At 46.1% G+C, this 11,519-nt stretch overlaps 1 protein-coding gene across 6 annotated transcripts in view; it reads right to left on the bottom strand.

The window, feature by feature from the left end:
* LOC105494244 (oxoglutarate dehydrogenase) overlaps nt 1-11,519 on the bottom strand; it is a 467,517-nt gene that overhangs the window by 48,692 nt on the left and 407,306 nt on the right. For 4 of the 6 annotated variants that reach the window (XM_071095119.1, XM_071095117.1, XM_071095121.1 and 1 more), the window contains exons 3-4: nt 9,843-10,034; nt 7,572-7,674 (exon numbers count right to left, since the gene is read on the bottom strand). In XM_071095119.1, coding sequence (XP_070951220.1) covers nt 7,572-7,674; nt 9,843-10,034 — 295 coding nt within the window. Of the gene's footprint in view, nt 1-7,571; nt 7,675-7,801; nt 7,893-9,842; nt 10,035-11,519 lie in introns of all 6 variants that reach the window. The other 2 variants (XM_071095120.1, XM_071095122.1) reach the window with 1 other exon arrangement.

The raw sequence follows: 11,519 nt of genomic DNA, 5'->3' as shown, positions 1-11,519 counted from the left end.
CTTAAGGCAAGGATGAAGAATCTTAAATTTTTCCTTCAATCTTCAAAACCAAGACATGAGACCATGTCAAGATGCCGTGAGTGCTCCTGTGGAGCTCCGAGGTGTATGTTAGTCACCCTGCAGACTCCAGGTAAGGATTCACACAGGGGAGGGCCTCAAAAGGAACCTTAAATACTCATTCCCATTTTTAAAAATCTAAAGGTAATGTGGTAATTCTCAGTACTGAGTATGTGAATGCTCTTACTTTTATCTGTACTTTTTTGTATTTTTAAAATAAAAGGCAAACAAAAGATACAAACCAAAGAAGAGGAGAGTGAAGAGAACAATAGAAGATATTCTGGTTGTCACAATTTACAGAAAGCACACAGATTTTCCAACACCTGAGTGCTTTGAAGCACTGTAAATTACTTCTTGAAGAGTGCAGGTGTGTGAGGGAGGGGAGAGGGAGTGGATGGAGAGTTGGCCACAGTACTTCCAAGTGAAGCACAGAGGCAGGAATGTGACGCCAGGACCTAGGGGACTTGGTTTACCAGTTTCTGGGTATCTCCAGTCAAAGAATCTTCTCAAATGTCAGATGTCTGCTTGGCCACGCTTCATTCTCCTTGAGGGTGACCATATCGCCCACGGCTTCAACCACCCTGGGTATGTTCTTAGCTTGGCCCCGCCCTCCCAAGTCACTTAGGAAACCTCATCTCCAGCTCCTCAGTTATCTGTGGCACAGCACGCTGCACATGGCAATCAATGTTTACTAAATGAACTGCTCTGTATCACTCTGAAATTTACAAAAGCTAATTAAACATCAACTCTATTTTTAGCTTATTTTTCTCAGCCACCAAAGGAACAAACTGGAGAGCCCTGGAAGGTCAGCAGGATGTGTGGAAACTTTGTCATCACTCGCTGTGCTGTTAATGACAGCAGGTTGTCAGGGAAAGGCAAGAGCTAAGTGGTTGACATTCTGCCACATTTTTGAACTTTTAAATTGACTTTTTAACTATTTAACTCAAGTTCATTCCCTAAAATGGCATTAGCAATTTGTAAACATCAATGGTAAATGGGAGAGAAGTTTCACACTTTCTTTCCATTTATTTATACAATTGGTTTTTAATTCTCCTTTAATTATGTTTAAATCTCACATTAAAGTACATCTCACTGAGTGCAGTGGCTCATGCCTATAATCCCAGCACTTTGGGAGACGAAGGCAGGTGGATCACTTGAGCTCAGGAGTTTGAGACCAGGCTGGACAACATGGTGAAACTCCGTCTCTACTAAAAATACAAAAAACAGCCGGGCATAGTGGCACATGCTTGTAATCCCAGCTATGTGGGAGGCTGAAGTGGGAGGATCACTTGAACCTGGGAGGCACAGGTTGCAGTGAGCTGAGATCCTGCCACTGCACTCCAGCCTGGGCAACAAAGCGAGACTCCGTCTCAAAAAAAAAAAAAAAAAAATTACTTAGGCCAGGCACAGTGGCTCACGCCTATAATCCCAGCACTTTGTGAGGCCGAGGCAGGTGGATTACATGAGGTCAGGAGTTCGAGACCAGCCTGGCCAACATGGTGAAACCCTGTCTCTACTAAAAATACAAAAATTAGCCTGGTGTGGTGGCGCACGCCTGTAGTCCCAGCTACTCAGGAGGCTGAGGCAGGAGAACTGGTTGAATCCAGGAGGAGAGGTTGTGGTGAGTAAAGATCATGCCACTGCATTCCAGCCTGGGCGACAGAACGAGTCTTTATCTCAAGAAACAACAACAACAAAAAACCCAGTAAAGTACATCTCAATCATTTTTGTCACTGTGAAAAGTAATACTATAGAATTTATATCGAAACCACAGACAGTGGCATTTTTAAGTGGGAAACTAATTCAAATGCTACACTTGAAAGGTAAAATTGGGCCAGGCGCGGTGGCTTGCCTCTATAATCCCAACACTTTGGGAGGTCAAGGCAGGCAATTCAAAATGAGTTCAAGGCCGGCCTGACCAACACAGTGAAACCCTTTCTCTACTAAAAATACAAAAATTAGCCGGGCATGGTGGTGCACATCTGTAATCCTGGCTACTTGATAGAGGCTGAGGCACGAGAATCACTTGAATGTGGAAGGTGGAGGTTGCGGTGAGCTGAGATTGCACCACTGCACTCCAGTCTGGGCGACAGAGTGAGACTCTGTCTCAAAAAACAAAAATAATAATAAAAAAAACCAAACAACAGCATGAAAAAACTGAGGGCAAGAGTTTCTAATTAAGCAAGTCTCTAACTGTTTCTAATTAGGCAAATGAGTGGGCCTCACTGTCTAGACCTTTCCATTGATAATACCCTGGTTCTAGTGTTTTGCAATATACCCCCATATCTACCGTGGCACCTCAACTGATGACCCTTCTTCAAGAGCCAGTGGAGAAAGCCTCCCTATGAGCCCTCCTACCACAAGATGTTGGGTTGCCACTACCTCCCGACCTGACTGGATTCATTCAGGGATATTATAACATGAGATTGGTGCCTCATTCTCCAGGTCTGCAAATTTGCTGTCAAGGAATCTCACTATGGAATGTGAGTGAAGAGAAATGTGTATTCAGTACGTCTCAACTGGGTGCGGAGGCTCACTGTTGTAATTCTAGCACTCTGAAAGCCCAAGGCAGGAGGGTTGCTTGAGCCCAGGAGTCCGAGATGAGCCTGGGCAACATAAGACCCTGTCTCTATTTTTAAAATAAAATAAAATAAAAAAATAAAGCATCTCATGTTGGAACGCTCAACCTTCTTTCCCAAGGGAAATGAGGTCTATAGTAGAGCCTGGCACAAATTAAGATGGGCATCTGGGGATTTACCTGGAAACTGACCCCTAACTTTGACACTTCATTAAAAAGGTATCTCTGGCCGGGCGTGGTGGCTCACACCTGTAATTCCAGCACTCTGGAAGTCCAAGGCGGGTGGACCACCTAGGTTAGGAGTTCGAGACCAGCCTGGCCAATATGGTGAAACCCATCTCTACTAACAATACAAAAAATTAGCTGGGCATGGTGGCAGGCACCTGTAATCCTAGCTACTCAGGAGGCTGAGGCAGGAGAATCACCTGAACCCAGGAGGTGGAGGTTGCAGTGAACTGAGGTCATGCCATTACACTCCAGCCTGGGCAACAAGAGCGAAATTCCGTCTCAAAAAAAAAGTTACCTCCGTTCAGGCCATCACCTGCACAATTATGGAACATAATCCACACATTGAGAAACTGTTCTAAAATTAATTTTAAAAATTGTTAATGAAAATAATCACTAGGCTGGGCATGGTGACTCACTCCTGTAATCCCAGCACTTTGGGAGGTGGAGGCAGGGGGATTGCTTGAGCTCAGAGGAGTTTGAGAACAGCCTGGGAAATGTGGTGAAACTGTCTCTGTTTAAATTTTAAAAATTTAATTAGGCTGGGCATGGTGGCTCACCTGAGGTCAGGAGTTTGAGACCACCCTGGCCAACACGGTGAAACACGGTCCCTATTAAAAATACAAAAATTAGCTGGACATGGTGATGGGTGCCTGTAATCCCAGCTACTCGGGAGGCTGAGGCAGAAGAATCACTTGAACCTGGGAGGCGGAGGTTGCAGTGAGCCGAGATGGCGCCACTGCACTCCAGCCTGGGCAAAAGAGCAAAATTCCATCTCAAAAAATTAAATAAATAAAATTAATAATAATAGTAATAAAACACTAGCCCTACCATCTCAACAATATTTTTTACTGTATTCATAACAAGTTCTGTCGTGCTATACTTGAAAGATAAAACTGAGGGCAAGAGTGTGTCCATAACATCTGATGGTAAATCCTGACACTCTGGCGCTATTGAGGAGTTCTGTGTCTGTAGAGTCTCTCCTAACTGGCAAGAGTCTACTTGTTAATTATCTTTCCTTATCACTTTAGGGACCAGGAGAATTTCTGAGAAGTGAAGACAGGTGCCCTAAGCCAGAATTTCCCAAACTTTTCAAAAATGGTCATAAAAGGTCAACTCAGTGGAAACTATAGCATATATTCCACTTTATTAAAAAACTCAGAGTGGACAGAATTCCCTGCTTGCACTGCAGACCAAATTGGCCAACCACCCAGGTGCTCAGTTGGCAGAGTGTTTTCAGGGCAGCATCATCAGTGCCCTCTGAGAATGAATGGCTTTGCCAACGGCTCCTGCCCTCCATCGCTGCCCCCTACGTGGAGCTTTTCCAACAAAAGACAGAAAAAGCTCTGACGGAAGCACCAAAGGCTATGTTCAAACATGGATATGATCACTGCTCTGAGCCTGTTTCCCCAAGGAGAGGCAGAAACTGTGCCTGCATCCACAGGGAGGGGGGAACGGCGGCTAAGTGGAGACATGGGAAGAATCCTAGCTCTGGGGAAATAGTCATGTGACACTGGACACTACCGCACAATGGTCCCTGACCCGCAGTCTACACACTGGTCAGGTCACCAGGTGGCCACTCAGCCTATCCCCTTCTACTGCCCCATTCCTAAGCTGGCAAACAGTTCTTCTGGGTCCCAAACATCCCCCATGTAGAGTCCTCACTTCTTAGTTTGCGAATTCCTGCACTAGATGCTACGCTGCTTCCTTATCATTTGGCTACAGGGCAGTCTTCACCACTAACTCCTGTGTGTTCCTGGTCTTCCTGCTTGACCTCTCAGTTTCTGAATTTATCTTATTACCAGAGAGTTTGGCAGCTACTCATCTCAAAAGATTGCTAGTAAGCCCACTTGGAGCATAGTAAAGTCCAGGCACTACTTTAAGGAGTTTATTCAATTTTGAAACCACCTGAGGAGGTTGATACCATCACCCCTGCCTTACAGATGAGGTGACTGAGGCACAGAGAGGTTAAGCAATTAGCCCAAGGTCACACAGCTAGTAATAGTGGGCTGGGATTCCAATCCAGGGAGTGTGGTTCCAGAGTCCAGGCTCCCTGAGGTTCGAATGAGATGACGAGTCTTGAAGTGTTCTACAAACTGTCTAACGAGTCTTGAAGTGTTCTACAAACTGTCTAGCGGTCACATTTGACCTGCTGTTTTCTTGAAAACCTGCATACATCAAGGGTGAGAGTTCGAGACCAATTTTTCTACAGATCCAAATGTTTTAACAAGTTTACACGGTTTCCATTTTTTGTACCTGAAGACTTTATTGCGATTTTTAGGTCACACTATTTCAAATCCACAGGATTAAAATGCACCTTCCTCTTGAAACGTGGAAACTACTCCCTGACTCTCTCTCTCAGTGGCTCCAAAGGGTTCCTGGCCAGAGAGGTCAGAAGTCTTCCTTCCTCAAAGGATTTCAGGAAGCTTTAGGGCCACTTCTGTATGTTTTAGTTTCTTGGTTTATAAAGTCCTCTTGTTCTCTCACCCTCACCATGATGTTGTTGCTGAATCTGGAACCACAAACCTCACAGAAATACCTGAGGACACTATTCCAGAGTGAAATATATGGTGAGACCTTGTGATGGCCTGGGAAGAGATTCTTACATTCTGGCCCTGCCTTGGCCACTAATGAGATGGGAAATTAGTGCATATGTTGACAGTGCTTAGGGTTTCTCACCCTTAAAAGACTATGCTGGATTGGGCTCACCTAGGTGTGGCCCCTCTTGATATTAGTCTGAAGCGGGAGAGAGGAGAGCTTTAGAGCTCCCCTAGTTATACTAACGGGCAGAGTTGGGACAGGAGCTGGGACAATGCAGGTTCTGGCAGGAGAGGGAGAGTTGGTCACTTCATCTGCTCCTCTCCTGTTCGAATGTTTTGCTGCTTGTAAAAAAAAGAGCAATCCAGCTGGGCGCGGTGGCTCACGCCTATAATCTCAGCACTTTGGGAGGCCAAGGTGGGCGGATCGTGAGGTTAGGAGTTCAAGACCAGCCTGGCCAACATGGCGAAACCCCATTTCTACTAAAAATGCAAAAATCAGCTCGGCCTGGTGGTGCACACCTGTAGTCCCAGCTACTCAGGAGGCTGAGGCAGGAGAATTGCTTGAACCCGGGAGGCGGAGGTTGCAGTGAGCTGAGATTGTTCCACTGTACTCCAGCCTGGATGACAGAGCAAGACTCTGTTTCAAAAAAAAAAAAAAAAGAAAAGAAAAGAAAAAGAAAAAAGAAAACGTGCGTTCCACAGCTCCCCTACCCTGCCTAAATGCAGAGGGATGTTTTCCTCTGAAGAGGTGGCTTCCAGGTGCAAGCGCCTGTGCTCTTCATCAGGGAGCAGCAGGTCTACCAGCTGGGGAGTTTGGCTTGCTCTGAGCACCTGAAGGGGACCCCACAGGTCTAGAAGTCTCTGGGGGCAGTGAACACAGGGGGCTGGAGAGGCTCAGGGCAGACAGGATGTGATGGGACTGGGAGTGCCAGCGGGGAGAATCTCTATACTAAGGGGTGAGCAGTAGAGAAGAGGCTCCAAGACCTCCTGGGACACTGCAAAGAGAGGCCCTCTTCTTGGGAGCACAAAGTTGTCACCACGGAATGAAAAAACAGGGTTCAACTCGTGCCTAGTCTACAATCTGAACTGACCTTAATAAAATCCAAGAGGATTTCTCTAAACTCCCTTCCTAAATCTGCTAAAGGGCTGGTATAAAAAAAAAAACAATTACAAACCATCAATGCCAATTCCAAAGTCAATGATGTTTCATGACTAATGCTTCATCCCCTAGACATAACTTGGTAATGCCTATAAAGACATTCAGGCACTGCAGAACCTTAGAGACTGTCTGCACTATTCCCCGAAAGTGCCTGTGAGGAGGCTAATTTCGTACCCATCCCAAGAGCAGTATTAGGCAGGTAAGTGATCATCAATTTCATCAGCATGCACAGTGTCTATTGTGAACAACCTGGCCATTTAAAAATTAGTCACATCATAATTTCTTTAGTACAGGTTAGCAGCACAGTGACGTAAAGCAGACTAACTCTGCAAAGCAACTGCAGGTGAGAGCCCAGCCACAACACCTCACTTCATGAGGAGGAGGGGATGTAGGTGGGACTATCTTCTGGCAACCGTGACAAAACCCCAATGTGCTCCATACATGCACCTCCCAAAGGCCCTGACCTCCTGACGCTGTGGGAATGCCTTCCAAAGTTTCCTCAGTGTGATCACCGGCAATTACAAATCAGGAGACCCAAACCGCACAAGTTGCTCTGGAATTCGTCCCCTAAGGGACACAGCCTCTGGTCAAGGGCAGGCCACACCGGGCTTCAGAAAAGGATGGCTGTGTCAGCAGTTCCTGAGCAAGGACTCATGGATATGCCTCACTGAAGGCAGTGCTGCACTGACATTTGAAAACCTGAAGCCAAAAGAGCTATACTCTGAAGTGCTTCTGATCCACCTGCCCCAGGTGGACAAGATTTTTCCCTGTGCCACAAACCTTTCTGTCCAAAATTTTATTTTCAAATTTTGAGACTTAGACAATCTGGCTGAAAAAGATAAAAATAACTTGCCCAAAACACACTAAGGCTGCAATACTGATAAATTTTAAGTGATCAGAACGAAAGGAAACTTAAGAGCCTTTCCCTCCTGCCTGGACATCCTGGCTACCACAGGTCGTGGCACAGCGAGAGGAGCTCAAGCAACGCAGCTGACTGCTCTCAGACCCTCACCAAGTTTGTCTGTGGATGAGATAATGTCAGCGGGCACGGAGGAGTCCAGATCAGCATCCAAAATCCCCAGGGGGTCCAGCTGTGCTACATGGTGCCCTCGTATCTATGAGTGGGCAACGATGAGAGGGAAGGACACACACAAAAGGACAGAAGAAAAAAAAGAGGGAAGGGGTAAAAAAAAAAAAAAAGTAAAATTACATTAAAATTAGCATTTACAGCTTAATTCTCACCCACGTTTGAAGAAACAGTTACTGGAGCATCATCAAAATTTACACAACTAATTCCGAGAGGATCAAGTTTTGCAATGTGGTGACCCCTGACCTGGAAGCAATAACACAAGTAAGTCATTAAGCAGATCCAGCAAGCTGTGGGGAGGGTTAAAAGAGTCATACATTATGCAAACCTTTTGCAAAGAGGAACACGGCACCAATAAACCCATACGACAAAATTAGTTTTTAAAAGTCTTGGAATAACTTATTTTAAAAGCACTACTGTGTACAAACGTACTCTTATAAAAAAGAGATAAACTCAGGTTATGACAAACTTAGGAGTCTGAAACAATCCTTTCTTGGGATCATATACAGTTTCCATGGATAAACAGAAATGAGATGTGCTGAACAATTCTTACTCCAATGTGAAGCCTGCCTCAGCTCAGAATATAAACATTTCCCTAAGGTGCTGGGTACAGTGGCACATGCCTGTAGTTCCAGCTACTTGGGAGGCTGAGGTAGGAGGATCTCTTAAGCCTAGGAGTTTGAGGCCAACCTGGGCAATGCAGTGAGACCCTATCTCAATTTAAAATAAATAAATCAAATTTAAAGAAAAATTTTCCTAAGGAGGAAAATGAAGGTTTAAGTGTTGGCCTTTATTGGGAAGGAGTGCAGTTAAGAGGTCATCTTACTAAGAGAAGGTTTGCCTTTACTATATATCCCCGTGAGGAGTGAGGGTTCCGGTCCGGCTGCTGCCGAGTAGGTCAGCACATAGTAGTCAGAACAAAAAAACCCTGCTACACCACAGACTTAAAGCATCTGATTTGAACTATTTAAAAACCAAAAGGAGAAAGAAAATCCCTTCCAATTTAAGATTCTTTCACTATTTCTTGCTAGCAATTTGAGAAGGGAACAGCTGCTGGTAAGTCACTGCAAGATCAGGCTGAAGTTGTTACTGAGGCCAACTGTGTGCAGGCAGTGATAAAGAAACACCACTGGGCCTCCTCCTTATGCAAATATCCACGTGGACAGCACTTTAAAGCATTATGGCATTTACAAAACTCCATGCATCTCCATTCTAAGGCAGAATACACTTGCCCCAGGGAAGACAGCCTTACTTGCCAGGCCACGGCATGAAGGGCCAGAGACCCAGGACCTCCCCCATGTTGCCCTATTACAACACCTGCACTGCTGCCCTGCTGGCACAGGAAATGGCCCACGCCACCAGAAACCAAAGCATGAGAGAGAAAAGACAGCCCAGGCACATGAGTCCCCTTGTTGCCACCAAAGCAGTTACATAAGAACAGGTGGCAGGGTCCTGGACGCCCATGGGAGCTTCCAGAAGGGAAGCACCAGGCTCACTTGTCTCCACCTGTCCTCCTTAGAACTATCACAGATGAAGTCTTAAGATCTGAACTCTGGGCTCTCCCCATGTATCAGGTGGACATCCTAGAAAAACTTTGTCATTGTGCTCTGGGAAAGGACAGGGAGGAAAAGCCTTGTCTTGCTCAACACTTGCCTAATGAGACTCGCCACTAACTGCAATGCTTTTGGAGAGTTCCCCTGCCCCTCATCACTCTCTGTAGGCTCAGCTGTACCCTCAACTGCCTCTCCCTGCTTCCATATCCTCAAACTCTATAGATTTTCTTCTCTTATAGTATTCAGTTGTTAGCAACTGGGAAGGGGGCATCAACTACCCAACAGCATCACCCCTCCCAGCCACGGCTCACGGGTGGATGGGCAGCACTTCTCCTTGATGCCCGGGTACTGACTTGGTTTCCCTGCCCACAAATATTTCTTGCCAAGTAAGGAAAAGAAATAAGGAGCCCTTTATGGGGCAGGCATTAGTGGTGCCAGAAGATTTGCTCAAATAGGGCTAGCCTGGTTCCTTTTCTCTCGTGTATTTATTTTTTAGCCTCCCAAAGCAGGGAGAAAGCACCTAGTATTTGAGGAGGTATAAGTAAAACGACAACATACACTCAGAAAGGTCAATAGGGCCCATGAGGCATGACCTAAGGAACACTGCACCCTTTCCCGTGTGGAGAGTCAGCGCCCACCTTACCTGATATGCCCTGATGAGCGACTGCACCGCCAGGTGGTCCTCCACGAGCTTGTCCACGTTGGGCTGTGCTTCCACCAGGGACTGTGCATGGGCCACAGCAGCCAGGGAACCTCGGCTCAGGGGAAGGGGACTCTGGTAGGCAGTGCCCGGTGGGGCTCCAGCATTCGTGTTGCGAAAAAAAATGTCCCATGACTAAAGACAAAGAAGGTACAGGGTTACCTCACTGCTCCCCTAAGTCCAGGATGCATCTGTGGCCACAGACAACTGCTCTCTGCAGGCAAGGCAAGTCTACCACAGGCTGGCTGAGCCCGCTTCCTCCTGTTCTGGACAGTGGGGTCTCTGTCTGTTCCCAAATGGTGGGTTTCTCTCAGCATTCAGGCCCCCTGCTTTCCACTCCTTTGGTCTTCGGGATGCACTTTCTGACCCCCATAGCTGTAACACAGATGCCCTGTGGCCGCCTTCCATTAACACACATACCCCAAAGGCCCAATGCCAGACAGCTCTCCTCGGCTCCCATACACTGGGCCTGGGGACAGACTCAGGAAGTAGGTCAACAGAGACACTTACTGTCTCAGCCTTCTCCCCAGGCCCCAGCCCTTGGGAGGTGATCTCTTGACCTTCTGTCTATAGGTTTGCAAACCCTACCGGTTCTTCTGTGGGGTGCCAGATGCTCACACCCCATCAAGCGCCTCCCTCAAGACCCTAGGGGCTCAGCACAGCCTGTGAAGAGCCCAGGGTCACCTTGCTCATGTCCTTTCACTTCCCTGGATACAAAGCAGAACCTGATCCTTTGTAAGAGGCAGCATTGACCGCACAGAGAAATAATCTCATTGCTACTTCAGGGGGCACTCAGGAGCTCAGAGCTCAAGGTGTGGGGTCAGAGATGGAAATTCAAATCTGATCTCTGTGTTGGTGACAAAAATTCAAATTCAAGAGGTAAGCTCTTAGTGAGTTACCTTTCTGTGTTGTTTTCTCATCTATGAGGAGAGAAAGATATACATTCTTCATAGGTATGCTGTAAAGACTACCCTAGTTAAAGGCATTAGCATGCAGTCTAATACTTCACAAGTACTTCACAAAAGTCAGGTGTTAGTATCAGTTTGAATTTCCTTAGAAAAACTATAATTCACTTATATTCCTACTATTTTTGGCTAGTTCACGTCTGAATTATTTGATTTACAATCTGCAGAGATACTGTGAACTGTAATAGTTTATTCACCTCATACAAAGATGCAAGTTTTTAAAATATTTAAGAGATCAGACATACTAAGACTTCACAAAAGTTCATTGCAAAAAGAAAAGAAAAGCACGATTAAACACCAGCTTATTTATTTTATTTTATTTTAATTTTTTTTTGAGATGAAGTCTCGCTCTGTTGCCCAGGCTGGAGTGTGGTGGCATGATCTCAGCTCACTGCAACCTCCACCTCCCGGGTTCAAGTGATTCTCCTGCCTCAGCCTCCTGAGTAGCTGGGATAACAGGTGCATGCCACCAGGCTTGGCTAATTTTTGTATTTTTAGTAGAGACGGGGTTTTGTTGACCAGGCTGGTCTCAAACTCTCGACCTCAAGTGATCCACTCGCCCTGGCCTCCCAAAGTGTTGGGATTACAGGCGTGAGCCACCGCGCCTGGCAAAACACCAGTTTTAAAAAAATAAAAACATTGTTTTTCTTTCCTG

The sequence above is a fragment of the Macaca nemestrina genome, chromosome 4 (genome assembly GCF_043159975.1).
Source record: "Macaca nemestrina isolate mMacNem1 chromosome 4, mMacNem.hap1, whole genome shotgun sequence".
Lineage (NCBI taxonomy): Eukaryota > Metazoa > Chordata > Mammalia > Primates > Cercopithecidae > Macaca > Macaca nemestrina.
Note: the sequence above shows the minus strand (reverse complement) of the source record. Positions and strands in the feature narration are given on the sequence as shown.